This window comes from Pipistrellus kuhlii, unplaced genomic scaffold, assembly GCF_014108245.1.
Source record: "Pipistrellus kuhlii isolate mPipKuh1 unplaced genomic scaffold, mPipKuh1.p scaffold_m20_p_3, whole genome shotgun sequence".
NCBI lineage: Eukaryota > Metazoa > Chordata > Mammalia > Chiroptera > Vespertilionidae > Pipistrellus > Pipistrellus kuhlii.
This window is the reverse complement of record NW_023425529.1, coordinates 44,344,429-44,365,706: the sequence shown is the minus strand read 5'-3', so window position 1 is coordinate 44,365,706 and position 21,278 is coordinate 44,344,429. Positions and strand designations below refer to the sequence as shown.

Sequence of the window (21,278 nt, the reverse complement as noted above, 5' to 3'; positions counted from 1 at the left end):
CTCCATAAACGCACCAGATAGTTCTCTCCCACCCCAGCCTGGAATGTGGACCATGGCCAGGGGAGCGACTCCGAGAATCAGTCCCCAAACGACAAGTACTACTGGTGGCCCACATGTCCCTGGCTCAGCAAGTGATTCCAACCTTCCCCCACAGCCCCCGGGATCTCTTGGACTGACGTCAGGCATGGCATTTAGAAAGGAAAAATGGAGGCAACAGCCAGACCTCTGTGATGCAGGCTGCAGTAGGCTCCTCAGAAATCCTGCCTGAAACTCCTGGGCAAAATGCCCAACCAAAAAATCTTGCAGAAGGGCAAGCTCTCTTTCCAGGAGCTGATTTGCACCGGGAGCGTTGGTAAGAATGTTTATATTGTTGGTGTTAGTCAGTATGGATCAAATGGGGCTGCTGCAGGAGTCCAGTGGGGCCATGTCCCCTACCTTTTAAGAGGTGGTAGTCTGCTGACCATGTTTCCATCCCATCCCTCTAGCATGAGATTCCTCTCTTTACCCAGGAAGGGAGCCTTTTAGATACCTTTGGGCAGGGACCCAGGAAAACACAGCAGGCACCCTAGCACTGGTATACCTTACCAGGTAAAGCCAGAGCCTCGTTCCAATGACGCACCTTAGCCCTACTCAGGGACTTAGAAAGCAGAAACCTTTGTTTCCCGGACACACTGATGATGTAAATCTTTGTGCAATAGACAAGAATGTGAGCTCAATAGATGGGGGCATCTCTCAGGCTGTGTGCTAAGTCAACAGCTCAGAAACCCAGACCTTCACTGGCCACCCAGCCCTCCACACTGGCTTGTCTTCTGTCCTCTACAGTCCAGTTAGTTACCTCTTGAAAACTCAAACCCAACTACACCATAGACCTGGAGTTAGAAGCAGAGCTGGAACCTCAGTCTGATGCCAAAGGCATGCTTTCCTCCACCGTAATACATTGTTCCCAGCCCACCATCAGGTCACTTGTGAAACTAGAACTCAGGCCTGAGCCTCCCAGTTGTGCTCATATCCCCCAGCCCCAATCTGCAGGGGCCATCTTCCCTGGGCCTGTTCAAAGTGCCCCTGACTGGGCACAGAAGGCGTGCCCTCATCCCTGGCCCACTCCGTTCTCTTTCTGGTCTGTTTCCTTGTTTAGAATTCACCTCCCCACCAGAATGTCATCTCCAAGGAGCCAGGACTAGCATGTCATCTTGCACACCAAGCACTATGCCTGACCCCCTAAGGCCACTCTGTGTCTGTAGTCAGTGAGTGGATGAATGGATGCAGTTCTCAGCTCCTCTGCCAGAAAGAGCTGACTATGGACTCCAGGCTAGGGTGGTTGCTTCTGGGTAGTGTCCCTACCCCAAACTTGGCCAGATTTGTCTTTGTTCCGAGGAATCCAGGGGCATAGGCAGTTCAAAGGGCAAAACTGAGACTTTATGCTCCAGGGTGAGGGATACAAGGGAGAAATGAAGTGAGGGCTGGATCCGTGGGAGGGGCGTCTGAGACAGAGGACCAAGCCTTTGGGACAAAGGCTACTGTTCTTGAAGCAGGAGAGGAAGTGCTCAACATCCGGGGAAGTCTCTGCAGCCGAATTCCCGGACACAGCCAGAGGAGCCTCAGAGCGGGCTGCTGCAGCCAGGAGTGCTCATCTCTGGGGCGTCAGAGCCTGCTCCTGAAAAGTAGCAGGCGGTCAGGGCCCCAGGCCAAGCCGGGCAGGCAGGTGAGATCGCTGTCCAGGGCTGAGCAGAGAGTGGCTGTTGGGGAGGAGGGTGGTGGGAGGAACCCCTTCCTGCCCTCCACCCCAAGAGACAGACCTACCAGCAAGTCCCCCAGGAAGCACTGCACAGACCCTCCTCCCTACTAGGCGTCAGACAGGCCAACTCCCCAAAGTAACAGATACACAGACCCCCTTCTCCCAAGAAACAGACTCAAGAATCCTTCCTCTCCCAAGTCGGACACAGATCCCACCCCCACCCCCAACCACCCACCCAAGAATATGTCTTGCCCATAAGAATAAGGTCTCAGAACTTCCTTCCACACCCCAGGCAGAACCAACAGAACCTCCCTGCCAAGAACAGACCCCCGAACCCTTCCCCCATATCCCCCCAGTACACACAAACACAACAACTCACTCCCAAAAGAAGAAACCTCCCCTGACAGAGGAAGACACACAGAGGAAGCAGAGCCCTTCTCCCTTCCAAAGAGGATGCACAACAAAGGAGGGCAGATAAGATTTGGCCCCTCCAACCGAAGCTATCCCTGCTGTTTACTTACTGAGGCTCTCTGCTTCCCCTCTCAGGCTGACCCTGCAGAGAGGAGGAGGACACAGGTAAGTGGATCTATCTCTTTGGTGTAATAGTCCCCATTCTCTTTTCTACAGAAGTCATTCATCCTGCACACTCCTTGGTTCTCTCAGATCCCCACAGCCCTTTTGAGTGAAGGCTCCTTTGAACCTTTAAATTCAACTCTTCCTGCCATACATTTAAATAACTCACTTTTATTGATGACTTCTAGGGTCAGGGAGAAGGCAAAAAAATCTATACTTTGGGGGGGACTAAACATCTTGAAAAGGGATACCATGGTTGGGGATGCATTTTAAAGGAGGCCACAGAAAAGACAGCTCAATTATCTGAAGAATATTGTTCAAGCCTCACTTAACCTCTTTCTACTTATGCATCCCGGAGGTAGTCCTTTTGCCCTCTCTGAGACCCTGTTTCCTCATTTGATACCAGCATTTCTCCTATGGTGGTGTGGGTTTAAGAGAAATAATGTAGCATGGCTGCATGGTGGACTCCCTCTCCCTCCTCCCCTCAGCCTTTGTCCCCAGCTGGATGGAGCTGGCAGTTTTTTAGTCCCTACTGCTATCTAAGAGTAAAAACCAGTCCCTCCTGGTTCCCACAAACCCTGCCTTCCCCAGGTCCCAGGAAGATGGGCAGAACTGAGGAGAATTCCTCCTCACTGGGACCTTATTCCCCTGGCTGGGCCTTGCCGCTGCCATGATGGACAAACTAGCCCCTGCTCTCTGGTCCTGGGGATGAATGAATGTATGAGTTGCCCCAACGCAGGTGCCATGGTGCTCATTAGCCTTCCATAAAGGGCTGTTGAATAGTGGGAACAAACTGCCTCCAGGAAAAAAAGTCCCTGGATACTCGGGTCACCATTCCCCACCCCATCCCAGCAGCTGAGGCCCCAGGTAGTGACCCCTTATACCCCGTGTGCTATATCTGAAGCACTGCCCAGCCCTTACCTTCTCTCCTCACCCTCCAGCAGCTTGCGGTAGGTGGCGATCTCAAAGTCCAGGCCCAGCTTGATGACCATGAGCTCCTGGTACTCCCGCAGCTGCCGCACCATAGCCTGCCTGGCCCTTTGCAGGGCAGCCTCCAGCCAGGACAGCTTGCCCTTGACACTGCCAGAGGCACCCTCCTCCTGCAGAGCTCCCTCTAGTTCGCATGGCTGGGGGTGAAGGGAAGGTCACGGACAGAAGGACATCTTTGGTCCCCACCACTATTCCCTCAAGGATCAAGGCCTTCCTCAGAGGCTGGGGAGCCAAAGAGGATTACAGATAGTTGTGTGGAGTGAGCATGCCTGTTCTGAAATGTGTGTATGCGTGTGCGTGTGCGTGTGCGTGTGCGTGTGCGTGTGCGTGTGCGTGTGTGTGTGTGCGCGCCCTATTACCAGGAGGGAGATTTGGGGCCAGCCATTTGGAATGGCTGAGAGAAAGCCCTTCACATCAGTATGGTGACACTTCTGATATGAGCTCAGGTGGGAGAAGCAGCAAATGCTCCTTAGCACATAATGCTGAGATAATTGTTTACCAGGGGAACTAATAAGATGGTTATCCTGTCCTCACTGAAGACTAGAATGTGTAGTCTTCAGGAGGAAACAATAATAACTGCTTGCCTTGGTAAGATGCTTGCTGCTTAGGAAACCAGCTGGGGAGAGGGGAGGCAGGACTAGAGCTGTGGCTGGTGGAGGACTGAACCCCAACGTACCTACCCTCTCATTCTGCCACCCCTGGAGCCTGAACAGCTCATCTGCCCTTGGCGTCATCAGTTCCTGGAGAAAGGAGAACCCCCTCTCAGAGCCTGGGACACTTGTCTCTGCAGAAAGCAAAAAAAAGACCAAAGCAGAACCCCTTCCCTACAATATGGAGCGTGATTTGGGAAGGCTTGACAAAGAGCGGGCTGGGAGAAAAGAGGAGGTTGCCAGGGAAAGAAGTTGGGGAAAGCAAAAATTCGTGTGGAAACTGTCCTTCCTAAGGCCTAAGCCTGAGTCGCAAACACAAATGCCTACAGAGGCCTGGCTGAGGCGTCCAACGGTCAAGGCCAAACATTAACTATACACAACAGGATCCAGATCCACAGAGAAACATGCATGCTCTCAGTGTCCTGGAATCACCAGCACCACTTTCACATTTCCAGCCCTTCGTTTCTCATTTTGTTAAAATATTTCTTTGGTTTTTGGTTTTTGGTTTTTTAAGAGAGAGAGGAAGGGAGAGGGACAGAGAGATAGAAACATCAATGATGAAAATCATCACTGATCAGCTGCCTCTTGCCTGCTAGGGGACCAAACCTGCAACCCAGGCAGGTGCCCTGACTGGGAATCAAACCACCCACCTCTTGGATCATGGGTCAATGCTCAACAACTGAGCCATTGGCAGGGCAAAAGTTATTTTTTTGTTAATCCTCACCAAAGGATATTTTTCCATTGATTTTTAGAGAGAATAGAAGGGAAGGAGGACCAAGAGAGAAACATCAATGTGAGAGAGACACATTAGTGTGAGAGGGACACATTGATTGGTTGCCTTCTACACTCGATCCAGACAGGGCCTAGGATTGAGTCGGCAACCGAGGCACCTGCCCTTGGCAAATCCAACCTGGGACCCTTTAGTCGCAGGCTGATACTCTATCCACTGAGTTAAACCAGCTATGGCTTATATCTCTACTTTAGATAGAGACACAGCCTCGGCACCTTTTTTCTCCGCAGGGATAACAGTGCTAGCCGAGGTGACGGTAAGTGGCAAAGAACCCTCTGGCTCAATGTCAAAGGAGGCAATCTGAATGGTGGGGCCTGCACACACAAAGGAACATATTCCCTAGCCAAAGGCTGCCATGTGGGACACAGTTAATACTACCAGATCTACATATTTTTAAACAGAAACCAAAAGACCGGATTTCTAGGTAAAATCTTTCCATTTCTAAAGATGAGCTCAAATGTAATGCTATGAAGTGAAAACAGAACACATAGACATAAAAATGTACATACCCATAAAAAATGATATACAAACAAGCACACATATGCATACATATTTACCTACAGGTCAATCATTTACCCATGTGAACTACAGAGAACCGTAGGTAAATGTAAGTATGATATACACATATAGCCACACTCCTATTTGCTCAGGCATTCACAAAGAGAAACTCAATCTATTTCAAAGGACAGGGAGAGGGGAATGTGTTCTAGTTAAAAATTCTGGACACACATCCCTCCCACCACCACTCTGCCAACCGCACTCCCACCCCTAACCTGACTCTCAGCTCTGTTCACATCCACAGTCAGCCACTGGATGGCCTTGTTAAGCCTGTTGAGATCTTCCTTGCTGTACCCCAGGCTCTGCCTGTGTCTCCGCATGGTCATCTTTATCTCCTCACACTGTGGGGTGGGGGCAGCAGAGTAAGAGGGAGGATCAGGGGACGAGAAGAATAAATAAGGGCATTGGGCTGATATTACCATGATGAGCCAAGCTGTAGTCTCTTCCAGGCCTCCCGTGAGCACCAAGCCAAGTTACAGCCCAAAGAACTCCCAGAATCCTCACCTCTGAAGACAAGGCCTCTCCTCGCTGGGGGCTTTATGACCTCACCTTGTTGTTACAATTGCAGAGTTCTGACCTGGAGTAGAAGGGGCAGTTCTGTGAGCTCAGATGGGAAAGTGGAGGTCCCTGGGCTGGAATGGGCCTTGAAGGAAGGTGCTTGAGCAGACCAGCCACATTGCTAGGAGATAGGCGATTTATAGGCGATTTAGGCAGGCCTATCTGTTAGCAATGAGGAAGACAGACATGAGGGAGAGACACGGGGACTGGAGATTCCAGGTCCCATGACTTGATAGGAAATTTGGGGTGATGACTCTAAACTGAAGAAGAAACCAGGGGACTAGAGAGTATGAGCTTCTATTGGCATTTCTTTTTGTTTATAAACTTCTCAGACAAGCCAAAGGGTATATATAACATACATTTAATAAATCAAATCCTTGTGTACCCACCAGTACCTTCAAATCTCCCTGTGGGACCCATCCTTCATCCCTAATCTCATCCAATCTCTAAAGTAATCACTCCTGGGTTTTTGTGTTAACTATTCTCTTGCTTTTCTTTATTATTTTGCTCAGTGCATGGAATTTGTGCACTGGAGGGGTGGGGTCCAGCCTGTGCCCCCTCGCAGTCCAAGACCCCTCAAGGGATGTCTGCCTACCAGCTTAGGTCTGACCCCCGCACCCTCGCCCCACCCCACCCAGGGATCGGGCCTAAGCTGGCAGTCAAAAATTCCTCTTGAAGTTCAAGGATCTCACAGTCTGGGACCCCTCGCTCCTTATTGCCCACCTGTAGCAGAGGCAGGAGAGGCTCCCCCCACCTCCACTGCACTCACCAGCTATGAGCTCAGCTCTTGGCTGAGCAGTGCTCCCCCTTGGGAGCACACTCTCCACAGGGGGCAGCTCCTAAGTTGAGTGTCTGCCCTGGGTGGTCAATGAGTATCATAGCAACCGGTAGTTCTGCAGGTCATTCCACCATTCAGTCATTTTGCATATTAGGGTTTTATTATATAGGATCATGATTGAATAAATCTCCAAGTAATCATTTACTTTTGCCTGCCTTTATGCCATATATATTAGAGGCCCAGTGTTTGAAAATTCATGCACTGGGTGGGAGGGTTCCCTCAGCCCAGCCTGCCCCCTCTAACAGTCCCATAGCCCTTAGGGGGATGTCCTACTGATGGGGAGTGGGCCTAAGCCATAGTATGGCCTCCCTCTGCAGGAGGCCACCAGGATGATCAGAAGGCTCCTCCCCCATCAACCTACTGCTGCTGCCACTGCCATTGCCAGCCACCACAGCTACTGGCCCTCAGCCCTCGCAGCTGCTGAAGTGTTTTTATCAACATGGACTACAGTCCCTTCATCACAAAAAAATGACAACTTTCTTTAGGTATTTTCAAGATGTCTCTTTCATAGGATATGACATTTCTTTTTTTATCCTCCTTGAGGCTATTTTCCCATTGATTTTTAGAGAGCATGGAAGAGAGAGGGAAAGACAAAGAGAAACATCAATGTGAGAGGGACATATCCATTGTTTGCCTCTTGCATGAGCCCGAGACACAGCAGCCACAGGGGCTACTGATCAGGCCTTGCCTCTCTTTCCAGCCCTTGCAGCAGTTGTTGTGGCTGCTATAAGGTCCTGCCTCTCTCTGCGGGCCTCACAGCAGCCACAACAGCTGCTGATCAGGCCCTGTGTCTCTCTCCAGTCCTCACAGCAGCCCCCACAGCTGCTGATCAGGCCCCATCTCTCTCTACAGGCCTCACAGCAGCCACAGCGGCTGCTGATCAGGCCCTACCTCTTTCTCTGGGCCTCTTAAGCCCCTGCAGTTACTAATCAGGCCCTGTGTCTCTCTCCAACCCTCAAAGCAGCCATGGTGGCTGCTGATCAGGCCCTCCCCTGGTGCAGGTGCCTGGAGGCCCCACCATGGCCCCCAACCCACCTGCGCCTGTTGCACATGCAGCCTACTGATTGGTCGTTACTGTGATGGCATCCTGGACAATTTGTATCTTCCTCTATTATTAGTATAGATGGAGAGAGAATTACTCTGCTTATATGCTTTTATAATTTCATTTTTCCTCCTCAACATCCTATTTGTGGAATTCATCCATTAATTTCTTTTTCAGTGCTATAGTATTCCAATGTATGAATAATTCTCTATTCTTCTATGGATATGCATGTGTATATATTTTTTTGTTATAACAATGTTGCTATGAACTCTTTGGTACATATCTACTGGTATGCTCAGAAAGAGGATCTTTAAGGTCCTGACTATCAAACTCTTTTTAACCACAACTCAAAGTAAGAAGTATATTTCATGTCATGAATCAGTATCTGCATATACATTACAACACACACAAAATTATTTGCCAAAGTCATTGTATTAATTTATTATTTGACCAGCAATATATAAAAAACTTATATTCTCTCCAACACATCTTAATTTGCAACAATTTTAATTATGTATATTTTGACCTATGGGAAATTGGAAACCTTAGAGATGAATTCATTAATTCTTTTAACATTGCTCAGTGCCTGCTATGAGCCAACACTGTGCCAGACACTTCCTAGTGCTTGAGAATTACCTCAAGGATCCCAAGCCATCAAGCACCCCTCCTCAATGTCCCCAGCCCTAAGTGCACCAATGCATAAATAGCTGGCATCACCGTGGCAGTCCCTGACACCTTGAATGCCCTCCTGGAGATCCCACCCAACCCTCCAGGCCTGAAATAATGGACAAGAGATTACACTGTAACCATTACAGGAATGTGTGACTTTATTTTAAGCACAGACAGCAAAGAGGAAATGGAGATTTGGGAAGAGAAGAACAAAAGTGCAAGGAAAGGGGAAGGTCGGGAGATAGGGGCAGAGGGGCTGTCCTCTTCATGGGTCCAGGCAGCCCAGAATCCAGAGAAGAAATCCACTCCGTATAGAAATCACTCCTCCCAGCAGCCTTTGTTGGCCTAGAGGAGGCAGGAGACAAGGAGTGGGGTTCTCACACAACCAGAAATGAGATGTAGCCCCAGACAGTTTGGTTCAGTGGATAGAGCATTAGCCCATGGGCCAAAGGGCCCCAGGTTCCATTCCAATCAATGACATGTACCTTGGTTGCAGGCGCCATCCCAGCCCTGGTTGAGGTACATGCGGGAGACAACCAATCAATGTGTCTCTCTCACATCAATGTTCCTCTCTCTGTCTCTCCCCCTCCCTTCCACACACTCTAAAAATTAATGGGAAAATATATGTGGGTTAGGATTAACAATAAATAAATAAATAATAAAATGGAAAACATGATGCTTTTAAAAAAAAAAAAAAAGGAAGGAAGGAAGAAAGAAATGAGAAATAGACAGCAGAGAAAATATCATAGGTTAGGGTGAGGTCAACCAGTTGTACCTGCCACTGGGTAGTACCTGGTGGGTTGGGCATAAGGGCAAGCTGGGACCCTCAGGGTGGGGGAAGTGTTTTTTCAAACCCTGCTTACAGCTGCTGCTACAGGCTCACATCCCACTGTATCTGGTGCCACTGTCCTGGGAGCTGGTCACATCTGCAAAGGGGCAATCAGAATAACTCAGAACCTTTGTGGGGAGCTGGTCCCAAACAGCAGGAGCAGGCTGGCATGGGGGAGAGGCTGGGGACGGTCACCAGAGCAGGTACCTGCAATCGAAGAGAAATAACAACAATAATAATAGCAGTTAGAATTTATTGACCACTTACTGTGTACCAGACATTCTACGAATGCTTTTCCTGCACACCTCACTTTATCCTCACCCTATCCCTGAGCAAATTTTAGGTCTTCATTCTAGATACAAAGGAAACTGGGGCTCAGAGAGGTTATGTAATTTTTCACCCAGATTGTAAGTGGCAGAGCCCAAGCTTGAACCTAGTTGTATTTGATTCCAGAAACACTCTTGACCAATACACCACAGAGAAGGGAGAAGAAAAAAATGTGTTTCTTAAATGGGCACATGGATATTTAAGATGTTTCATAATGATGCCTTAGGTTACCAAAACTAGACACACACATACACACTTCCACACACATTCATTCCATATAGTATCCCCCATCCCTTTGGCTTGCTCACCTCTGATCATGGTCCTCTCCAGGTCAAGCACCTCCAGTGCTCAGCTTGACATTCTATGCCCACTCCATCCATCCACCATATCCACCATCTAGCCCTAGCCGGCCGCCTTTCCCCCTGCCCTCTCTCCACCTCCTATTTTTCAGTTAAAGTGGACCGCCAGCTATTCACATCCACAGCCTCTGTTACTTTGTGTCTTTGCTTACATCTTTCCCCTCTCTCTCATTCATCTCAGCACACTCAGTTCTTCACCATTCTTCAGGTCCAATCCAAGTGTGTTCTTCTCTGAGGACCCTGCCTTGTCTTCTGGCCCCAAGCCCGTGAACTGAGGCTCACTATCCCCCCAACTCCCCTCAGCATAGCGTTCCTCCATGAGAGCCAGACACCCTGCAGCTGTGTATCAGGCCCTCTGTGCCTGCCTGCCTGCCTGGGGCCTGCAGTCTCCTCCTTCATGCCCTGAGCCGGTTCCTCCTGAGTGCCCAGCAGGTGTTTGCAACTTGCATTGTCCCGGGCCTCCTGGGAGGGGATAGGGGTTAAGAAGAAACCTGACAACCACAACAGAGCATTTGCTTTTCATCGGGAGACTGATGGACTGGAGATAAAAGGGGTAAGAAAATGATTTCTATAAGATCTGGCCAAGAATGGAGCAACCCTCCTCTTCACCACAGTAGTGCAACTACCAACCCTCGCTATAGGGAAGTCTCTTCTTGGTGTATCTACATTCTCATGCTGAAGCCCATCTCTTGTGCATGGGTTCCAAGAATAACAAAGAGGAGAGCAGCGCTCATGTGTCCCTGAGGCCAGGTCAGAGACTGGTACTGACACTTTGGGGGATCCCTGTGTTCTAGCTGTCAGACCTCCAATTCCCTCCCCTTCAGCTTGTGCTCTGAGTGGGCACAAATCAACCCGCAGGCCGCTGGTCTCTCTGGGTGTTAATGCACTTAATTATATGGGTGGACAAAGGCTGATTACTAAGCTCATCACTTGTGATAGCACAGAAAGTCCTACCCATCTACTCACCAAAACCCAGAGAGAGGTCCAAGCGAGCATCACATAAGTACCTCCATAGGACTAATTTAAGTCCTACGTGCTCAGGGTAAGGCCATTTCCTCTCAGGAGGGGACACCAAAGGAAGATGTCACCCATACTACCATTCCCTGGAGAAATTTGGAGTAGGCATACATCATCTCCAGGTCACGAGTCACACAGCTAGAGCTGATGACTCCAGCTGCAGCTGGAAGTGAGGGCTCCACCCGCTACAGGGGACACAACTAAGGTTGGGCTGAAACTCCCACAAAGCCAAGGCTGAACCAAAGGGGTTGGGGCCCTCAAGGGTTTGAAAAGGGGGCCGTGGGGCACTCCCTGGAAATGGAATGCCAGGCAGCCCAAAGGCAGGCACTGTAGCCATGATGACCAGGATTTAATTACCCTTTGCATAATAATAACTCATGTTTAAAAACAAAGGAAGCTAAGGATGACTTACATGTTTCTGTTTCATACTGGCTGCTGAGCTCACACTTTGGTTTCCTCTGCTCATAACTGGACACATAATCAACTTCCATTATGACAGGTTTGGCCTTCTGGAGTTGGTGGCCATGACCAAGCACCTGTTGAAGAAAAGGCTTTGGATGAGGCCAATTTCTCTAAAAGCCTAGCAGCCCCAGCACCTGCCTCTAGAGGACCGCAACCCTCCTCAGACTCTGGGAGGGGCCAGTGTGGGGGAGCGCTGGGAGCCACCTTTCAAGCTGACCCTCCCTCTCTATGGAGTCTTCTATGCAGGACCTTAAACAAGTCACCAGACCACTCTGAGCTCACCTTCCTACTCAGATAAACCTCGGGAGGATGAAAAATGCATTTTAAAGGCCTTACACACTGTAGGCACTCCATCAGTGCAACTCCCTCCCCTCCACCTAGCAGCATGGAGAGGGGCCAAGAAACAGTTTCTGGAAGGGAAAGTGGTGGTGCCATACACACAGGGAGAGGAGCCACAAGCTGAGTTCTGAGAAAGAGAGAAGAGAATGATTTTGCCCCCCCCCCCGGGGGGGGGGGCAGGATGAATGGCAAAGCAGTAATAGAATAAAGAGAACAAACAAACGTGTGCGGAGCTTTCAAGCTTTCATTAAGTGCGAGGCAGGGCCCTAACTGCCTTCCTGTCCATTATCTCATTAGGTCCTCCCAGCAGCTCTCAGATGGGTACCATTACTATCCCTATTTGGTACAAGAGAAAACTCCATTCAGAAAGGTTATTCACCTTCCAAGGTCATGACAAGAAAATGGTTCACAGACTTCAGAGACCCCTTCCCTTCAATTCTCTCTCTCTCCAATTCTCTCTCTCTCTCTCTTTCTCACACACACACACACACACACACACACACCACATGGAAATGCACAAACAATTAAGACCAAGGCTTCCCAGCCTGAAGGGTGGTTTCGCAGGCTGGGACCCACAGAGGGGCCAGGTGTGCCCACTGCCCAGCCTGGGGATGGAGCCCAGGCCGAGTCTGGCAGAGGGGTGTCGGGCCCGCCCTGAGCCCTTGGCCCAGGGCGGGCGGAGCTGACCGGGCACTTCTGGGCCCCATAAAGCGCGGGCGAGGGGGCGAACGCTGTTTTATGGAGGCGGCCGGGCAGCCGCCCGCTTTGATTCCCAGTGGGCCTGGGCACCAGGGCCGACCTCCAAGCTCATAAATGCGTTGGTTGCGCGCTCCCTCCCCGGGCCAGCGGGCAGCGATATAAGACTCCGCGCGGACTGCAAGGCTCAGCGCCCTTCCCTGCCGCCGCCGCTGCTGCCGCCGCACCATGTCCTGCCTCTCCACCCGCCTGGGCGGCCCCTGCGGGGTCCGCGCCTTCAGCTGCGCCTCCGCCTGCGGGCCCCGGCCCGGCCGCTGCTGCATCACCGCCGCCCCCTACCGCGGGGTCTCCTGCTACCGCGGCCTCACAGGAGGCTTTGGCAGCCAAAGCGTCTGCGGAGCCTTCCGCTCTGGCTCCTGCGGACGCAGCTTCGGATACCGCTCAGGCGGCGTGTGCGGACCCAGCCCGCCCTGCATCACCACCGTGTCCGTCAATGAGAGCCTCCTCACGCCCCTCAACCTGGAGATTGACCCCAACGCGCAGTGCGTCAAGCATGAGGAGAAGGAGCAGATCAAGTGTCTCAACAGCAGGTTCGCTGCCTTCATTGACAAGGTGGGTGTCCTTGACCTGCCCTTTCCTGGGCCTTCTGTCGCTGGGCTGGGCGCTGAAGAGGAGTCAGAGAAAGGAGGGATGTGGTCCAGGTGAGCTCCCAGTCTGACGGTGGAGATGGGCACAGGAACAGAGGGCTGTATGAGTGTTGGGCAGGGGCTCCTGATTTGATTACAATGTTATTGTACACAACCTCTGTCCAGGCAGGCAGGGTGCCCACAGAGAAAGTTTGGGTGTTCTTGAGCACACCCTTCCTGAGCCTGGAATTCCTGGGAGGACCTAGGATTCCCAAGCTGTCTCTTTAGAAATGGGTGATATATCTATGAGAGAGAGAGAGAGAGAGAGAGAGAGAGAGAGAGAGAGAGAGAGAGAGAGAGAGAGAGAGAAGAGAGAAGAGAGAAGAGAGGAGAGAGGAGAGCAGCATTAATCAGTTGCCTCTTGTACATGCCCGAATGGGGATGGAACCTAGGTATGTGCCCTGATGGGAATCAAACCCAGAACCTTTATGGTATGCTGGATGACACTCCAACCAACTGAGCCACCTGACCAGGGCAGGAGTGCTGATCTTTTATGTGATGCTTTTAGTTAATGCATTAAAGCATTAAATAGCACCTGATGAGAAAATTCCTCTCCTTCCATGAGTGGTTCAATCCTTTACGTGAAGCTGAGAAAATCTTCATTAGGTGCTAATATGTCTTCAGCCTCCCTCCAGTACTTGCTACTCTCCCGATTTGATAAAGAGAGCAAGCTTTGAGGTTCAGAACTGTCTAGGGCCACAGTTTCAGCTACAATTTATGTTTTATGGTTTCTTTTATGAATGCAGAGTGATAATGGTTTTACGATGGCGGTAATATAAAGTTACTCCTTTAATCTCATTTAAGTGTAATTGTTAAGAACATTCATTTATAGATACATCATGAATGAAATCATACAAGGGGATGGCAAAATTGTGAAGTCAGCCAGCGAAGGGCTCCTATTTGAAAATTGCTGCCAGGCCCAGTCCAGCCCTTTGAGGGCAAACAGAACACAAAGGAGACAGGGATACAGGGCAAGGGGCCTGCCCAAGGGCCCTCTGAGTGTGGGTGGCAGAGCAGGACTCCAAGCCCAGACTCTCTCCGGCTTCCCAGGAGAGAGTCTGCCCTCTGACCTCGCCAGCAGGGAAGGTCTCCCCAGCTTGACCATCAATTCAAACACGTGCTCAGCCAGCCCCAGGCCGCCCCTGAGGACAGAGCTAAAGGAGCCATAGGCCCTGCCCCAGAGGAGCTTGGAGTGTAAGGCTTTCGTCCTCCTGTGTCCCTCCATCCCCAGCTCTACATCCTTTCCTCCAGGAAGCCTTCTCGGCCTGTCACGACCCTCCCCCCCTACCTGTCCCCCAGCCCAACCGTAATCCAGCACAACACATATGCCCTCAGCTTCCCCCCCATCCCATCAGGGCCACCTGGACAGAACCTCGCTCAGGCCTGAACAAGCAATCGTCAAACGAGGACTCTGGTGCATCCTCACCCAGGAGAGCCAAGCAGGGTCCATTGCAGCCACCTCTTGCCTCTGCCCAAGGTGGCACTGCCAGTTCTGTCTGACTCTGCCTGCTGTCTGAGGAGGGCTGGGGATGTCGGCTCCTCCCACTGACTTTCCTCCCACCCCCAATGGCAGGTGCGCTTCCTGGAGCAGCAGAACAAGCTGCTGGAGACCAAGTGGCAGTACTACCAGAACCGCAAGTGCTGCGAGAGCAACCTAGAGCCCCTGTTTGAGGGCTACGTCGAGACGCTGAGGCGGGAGGCCGAGTGTGTGGAGGCCGACAGCGGGAGGCTGGCCTCAGAGCTCAACCACGTGCAGGAGGTGATGGAGGGCTACAAGAAGAAGTGAGTGCATCCCGGAGGAGGTTTTGGAGAAAGGAACTGGATTACGTCAGAGCAGGATAGATCCAGGTTAGATCACAAGAAGAACTTTCCACAAGGAAGAAGACAGTGACAGGAAGTTCGTGGGGATTTTTTTTTTTTTTCTGGGATGGGAATTGAAACATTGGAGGGTCTGAGCCACTCCAGTTACCTCATTATTACGTGCTTACTTTATTAATTCATCAAGCAGGTGTTGAACATCTACTCTATGTTGCAGGTGTTGTGTTGGGCCCTGAGGTGAGGTAGGGGTAAGAAAGTAATGAAGCACCAAAACAGGTTTGGCTCAGTGGATAGAGTGTTGACCTGTGGACTGAAAGGTCCCAGGTTCGATTCCGGTCAAGGGCACGTACCTTGATTGCGGGCACATCCCCAGTAGGAGGTGTGCAGGAGGCAGCTGATGGATGTTTCTCTCATCAATGTTTCTAACTCTATCCCTCTTCCTTACTCTCTGTAAATCAATAAAATATATGTTTTTAAAAAAAGAAAGAAAGGAAGGAAGAGCAGTAAGGGGGATGTCAGATGAGGGCAGAGTTCCTGCTCCCTTTGGAGTTCCAATCCAGAAGCAGAGAGAAGGCCTAGGAAGATATATGTGCCTGGCACCCACCCTGGCCCACTCCGTGAAGGAGAATTCCTGAATCAGTACGCACATTGGGTGGCAAGGGTTGGTTTGAGTACTGGGAGGAAAGGGGTGGACGAGGTCCTTTCTGGCCCAACACTTTGATTCCCTGATCACCTCCAAGGGATCCAGTTCCTGGAGTCTGTTTGTGTAGGCCCTCATTCGCTTCTTTTCTCTTCACATCCCAGCCTACTGAATGTCTAGCCACTGAACCTATCTATGCTCTCTGTCCCAGGTACGAAGAGGAGGCGGTGCTCAGAGCCACTGCTGAGAATGAATTTGTAGTCCTAAAGAAGGTGAGTGACCCCAGAAGGCTCGTCCCACCGCTCAGAACAAGGGCAGAGGCAGAGAGGAGCTTTCTGTAATTCAGAGAGGCTGAGCGACACCCCCAGAATCACATAGCCTGACCTCTCCTCCATTCTTTTTCCCAAATTCCCTAATGCTCCCCGGGTGGCCCTGGACACCAGGGCACTCCGCCTGCTTCCGGCAGGGCAATCTGCTCCATCCTGGTAACTCCCACCTCCTTCTGCCATGGGCCTGGCAGAGAGGCACTCAGTAAGCATTTGTGAGTGAAAAAGCACACGAATGCTGGAGTGAATCCTCAGACCAGCCATAGCTGGGAAAGGTGTAAACAGCGCTGCTGGGCCTCATCTCTTAGACTTGATTCATCATTGTGTAGACTCTCCAACCGCCTCCATATAAGGAATGCAAGGGTCATTATGGGGAAACTGAGGCACGGAGGTCCGGGGTCTTGCCCTGAGTCCCACTGGCTTGAAAGAGGCAGAACTGATCACTGAGACCTTTTCTCTGACCACAGATCTAGATTTCTTTCCACGAAACTCTAGAGCAGAGATGGGTAGGGCATCGGTAGAACTGATCCATTTTACACTAGATCCTACGTGTTAGGGATGGTACTCGATGTGGATCCTAGAGGCATCATCCCAGTGGGTGCCAGAGGAAGTGCCTGGAAACCTCAGGGTCTCCCCTCCTTACCAGAACCTGCCCCCTCTCCCTGCCCAAAGGGCATCACCAAGGCCAGGACACCAGGCACGGGGCTGCATAGCTGAGGAGGGTCCAGCGAGTGTAACCCCCCCTTCACCCTTCTACCCCCCTCTTCCGGTGGGAAGAGCTCTGTGTGGTCTTCCCAGGGAGATGCCTGCATGCTCTCTGCCCTTTAGGACGTGGACTGCGCCTACCTCCGCAAGTCAGACCTGGAGGCCAACGCCGAGGCCTTGACCCAGGAGATCGACTTCCTGCGGCGGCTGTATGAGGAGGTGAGAGGGCGGTGAGGTCCTTTCCACCGAGGACTCTGGGTCTGAGGTGCATTTAGAGGCATCTTGGAGGTTGGGCCTACAGACAATGAGTCTTGGAGGAAGCTGAGGAAGGGAACAGGGAAGGACCGTGAGGGGGACACTGTGAGCGCAGGGCTCTGGTCAAAGCCGCTCTTCCCTCACTCCCGCCCCACAGGAGATCCGTGTCCTCCACGCCCACATCTCAGACACCTCCGTCGTCGTCAAGATGGACAACAGCCGGGACCTGAACATGGACTGTGTCATTGCTGAGATCAAGGCTCAGTATGACGACATCGCCAGCCGCAGCCGGGCCGAGGCCGAGTCCTGGTACCGCAGCAAGGTGAGTGGCACAGGACACCTGCCTCCTAGACATGGCAGTGGGAGAAACGTGAGGTATGTATTAGAAAAGGCTGCTTTTGGAGATTCTGATCCTATGGATGGTATTATAATAGGCCAGACAGCTCTCAGGCCGAGGGGGCAGGGCTGCCAGGGGTGGTTGCTCGGGCTGAGCTCAGTACAGCCTGAGCTCTCATCTGTGGTGACCTAAATGGGTGGCAGGTCCCCTCCTGAATCTCTGCTTCCCCCCAGTGTGAGGAGATGAAGGCCACGGTGATCCGTCACGGAGAGACCCTGCGGCGCACCAAGGAGGAGATCAACGAGCTGAACCGCATGATCCAGAGGCTGACCGCCGAGGTGGAGAACGCCAAGTGCCAGGTACGGGAGCCTGGTCCGCCCCTCAGTGTAGCAAGAGAAGGGGTGAAGCCTGCAGCAGGAGCACTCAAGGTTGACACCTTGCCAAAGTGTGGGAAAAGGAGCAAACAGCAAGCATTAGATCAGGGGTCTTCAAACTTCTCTCATTATGAGAATCACCTGGTGGAGTTGTTAAAACACAGATTCCCGGAACCCAACTATAAGAAGTGCTACCAGGAATCTGTGTTTTAACACCTCCACCAGGTGATTCTCATAATGAGAGAAGTTTGAAGACCCCTGCATTAGATGAATCTCTTCTATGGAAAATGACCTCCATTCCACTGAATGGAGATGAGAGGGGACAGTTGGGGGGCGGGGGGGAGAGCAGTAGGAAAGGGAATGGAATGACCAAGATTCTCTTGGTCTTGGAGTCAAAAAGGGGCAGAAGAAAAAGCACTGGTCTGAGAGGCAGGTAACTAAGGCTCCAGTCCTGCCTCTAATTAGCACATGATTTGGGATAAGCCATTTCACCTCTGTGACCCATTGTTCTAGGTCAGTGATCACACACTCAGGTGTCCCAGAGATTAGTAAATGCGTGATGTAGGCACTGGAGTGTGGTAAACTAGAAAGCACAAAGGACAGAGCCAATCAGATCCAACTGAGGCGGCCCTCGTGGAAAGGCAGAGCCAGTGCGTCCAGAGCCTTAGATAGTTTTCAAGAGAAGCCAGGAATTTTGATTTTTGTGTTAAATTTCCAAAATTAAAGACACTGTGCCAACATTCCTGGCGGCACTAAATTGCAACCTCTAGGCTCACAAATGGGTGAGGCGCCTTCTTCCTCTGACAGTCAGTGGTCATTGGATGTCTGGTGTCTGACCCCAAATCCAGAACAGGAGCCTTAGTAAATCCCCCCACCCCACCCCCACCCTGTGCCTCCCAGAACACCAAGCTGGAGGTGGCAGTGAAGCAGTCTGAGGAGCAGGGCGAGACAGCCATCAGCGATGCCCGCTGCAAGCTGGCTGAGCTGGAAGCCGCCCTGCAGAAGGCCAAGCAGGACATGGCCTGCCTGCTCAAGGAGTACCAGGAGGTGATGAACTCCAAGCTGGGCCTAGACATCGAGATCGCCACCTACAGGCGCCTGCTGGAGGGCGAGGAGCAGAGGTGAGAATCTCACCTGCGGGAAGGATGTCTCTCGGATCCTCCCAAGCTGTGCCTAGAGCCAGGAACATGTTGGCTTGCTCTCATCGAATCTGCATCAAGATTACTTGAGAAGGGGATCTGCACACTTCACTCTTCCCCAATTAATGTTTGTCTCTTTGCTCTCCCCGCAGGTTGTGTGAAGGGATTGGTGCTATAAATGTCTGTAAGTAATCGATACTGTGGGTTCTGAACTAAAGACTTGGGGTTCCTACAGGGCAGACTTTTTCCTTAAAGGGCCACATAGTAAATATTTCAGACTGAGGGCCATGCAGTTTCTGTCCCAACTACTCAAATCTGTCATTATAATGTGAAAGTAACCACAACCATAAGCAATATTTCATAAATAGGTCTGGCTGGGTTGTAAACTTCATTTACAATTATACAGCCACAATTGGGAGACCCTGGGAGGAAGGAGAAGAATGTGGCAGTGAATGGTGGAGATAACTGTAATAGCTATTTCTGCCGTTAGAGGGGCCTGGACTAACAGTTTATCCAAGGTCCATCCTTGAGGCTAGACTGCAGGAAGGCATGTCCAGGTGTGGGGGAAGCCAGGAATAAGAATGAAGAGGGGGACCTCGGAACAAGAGAAACGGGCTCTGGTCAGCAAACGGGATGGCTGGCCACCATCTGGCACAGGGACTAAGCCCCATCTTCCACCCACAGGTGTCAGCAGCTCCCGGGGTGGCGTTGTCTGCGGGGACCTCTGCGTGTCGGGCTCCAGGCCCGTGACCGGCAGCGCCTGCAGCGCCCCCTGCAGCGGGAACCTGGCGGTGAACACTGGAATGTGTGTGCCCTGCGGACAGAGCTGTGGCAGTGGCCGCATGGTGCGGTTTGCCTAGTGCCTCTGTCTTTGCACACACACCGCTCTTCAAACGAGCTGGTCCAACGCCAGCTGCCAGCCCCAGCCTGGTGCTCTGGGAGAGTCTGGGCTTGAGCTGGGCTTCGGGAAGCAGCCCTGCCCTGCCCTGCCCTGCTCACACTGCTGTCTTAATTTCTCATCGCCCCCCCCCCCCCCACATTCCCCTGCTCCCCGCTGCTTGTCTCTTCATTTCTTCCAGGGAGGTGGGCTCTTCCTGCTGGTGTGTCTTGGTAATTCTCCCCGCCCCCAAAAGTTTGGATGGCTGGTTTTCTTGAAACCCTGGGCAGAGATCCAATCTTGACTGGGCTGCCCTGGGAACTGGGACTCCTGTGGCTTCTGAGGGGCAGGCTGGCCGTGGGGCCGGCTGGTGTGGAAGTGGGGCTGGTGCTGGCCTCCCCTGCCTCTCAGTCCATGCAGATGGCTGAGGTGCATCTCCCAGGGAGCAGCGCTCTTCGGCTGCCTGGGCTCTCTCCCTTTCCCTCATGCTTGGTCTCCACGTTTCCAATAAAGCTCAGGGTCATAAGTGACGGCTGGAGACTTCCCGTGCATCTGTGCTTCCACGTGTGGACTTGCCACCCAGTTTTCACCCCGATGGAGGCAACAGAGAAGCTGTTCTCAGCCAGAGAGGCAGAGTGGGCTGTCTCTGGGGCACCCTACCCAGGGTGCCACACTCCTACTTCCTGAAGGGTGTGGGGGCATAGGCTGGCAGCCCCCAAACCCAGGCACACAGAGGAGCTGGAAGGGAAGTGAGAAGGGCAACAGGGAGGAGCTTGAGCAAGGATGAGGGTGCTGGCTCCCCTGACACCTTGTGTGGGGACCCCATGCTGCTGAGACACCAGTGGTCCACTCCCTCCACTTCCCCACTATGCCCCCACCCACCTCAACATGGTAAAGTTCCTGACCATGGGATCAAATATACGGACTTCCCCTTCCTCCATAAACCAGTGCTCCTGGGTAGACCCCAGCCCACACACATACTACCACCACCACTCCGAGAGGGTCTCAGAGAGACCTCCCACCTCCTTCCAGTACCCATCGTATGTACTGCTGTCCATACTGGATGGATGGCCCAAGCTTAGGCCACAAAGACACCCTCACAGTCACACAGAGCCCGAGTCAGAGACCAGACACACAGGGGCCCCATCAAGCACAGACCTAGCACACATGCACCCTCTGGGGTTCAATACACAGACTATCCCTCAGCCCACTCAGCCCAGTGGGCACAGAGCCGCTACCAGGGATCCAGACTCTGGTGGCCTCCTCATCTTACTCTCTCTCTCTCTCTCTCTCTCTCTCTCTCTCTCTCTCTCTCTCTCACACACACACACACACACACACACACACACAGAGTCCCAAACACACACAGTCCAGCAGTCCAGGGCCCGGCTGACAAGGCACCAGCTAAGGCTGAGGGCAGCCAGTCTGAGAGTTGGCTGGTCCAGCCAGAAACCGGGGCCTGGGAATGTCCTCTGGCAGCAAGTGCAAGGGGGGCGGGGGGAATCACACAGCCCCACCCTCAGCCGTGGAGGACTCGGCTGCCCACTTCCTGGCAGAGCCACAACTTCCCTGAGGTGTCTTTGGGCTTCAGGAGAAGAGCTGGGACTGGCCCAGCCCTGGGAGGGGGCCAAGGCCTCACACTCCACAAGAGCCACGTTCCTTAGAGCAGCGCCCCCATTCTCCTGCACG

At 52.1% G+C, this 21,278-nt stretch overlaps 2 protein-coding genes across 2 annotated transcripts; one reads left to right on the top strand and one right to left on the bottom strand.

Annotated features, from left to right (window-relative positions):
* Window positions 1-1,519: 1,519 nt before the first annotated feature.
* On the bottom strand, window positions 1,520-11,106 carry LOC118729479 (keratin, type II microfibrillar, component 5-like). The gene is made up of 5 exons (XM_045588021.1): window positions 9,868-11,106; window positions 5,512-5,637; window positions 3,230-3,435; window positions 2,257-2,288; window positions 1,520-1,654 (listed from the first exon to the last, which is right to left on the bottom strand). The coding sequence occupies exons 2-5, from the start codon at window positions 5,620-5,622 to the stop codon at window positions 1,599-1,601; spliced, it is 405 nt and encodes a 134-aa protein (XP_045443977.1). The 5' UTR covers window positions 5,623-5,637; window positions 9,868-11,106; the 3' UTR covers window positions 1,520-1,598.
* Window positions 11,107-12,458: 1,352 nt separating this feature from the next.
* On the top strand, window positions 12,459-20,853 carry LOC118728395 (keratin, type II cuticular Hb1-like). Its single transcript, XM_036454876.2, has 9 exons — window positions 12,459-13,044; window positions 14,692-14,900; window positions 15,788-15,848; window positions 16,731-16,826; window positions 17,020-17,184; window positions 17,433-17,558; window positions 18,474-18,694; window positions 18,865-18,896; window positions 19,397-20,853. The coding sequence occupies exons 1-9, from the start codon at window positions 12,661-12,663 to the stop codon at window positions 19,570-19,572; spliced, it is 1,470 nt and encodes a 489-aa protein (XP_036310769.1). The 5' UTR covers window positions 12,459-12,660; the 3' UTR covers window positions 19,573-20,853.
* The last annotated feature ends 425 nt before the right edge of the window (window positions 20,854-21,278 follow it).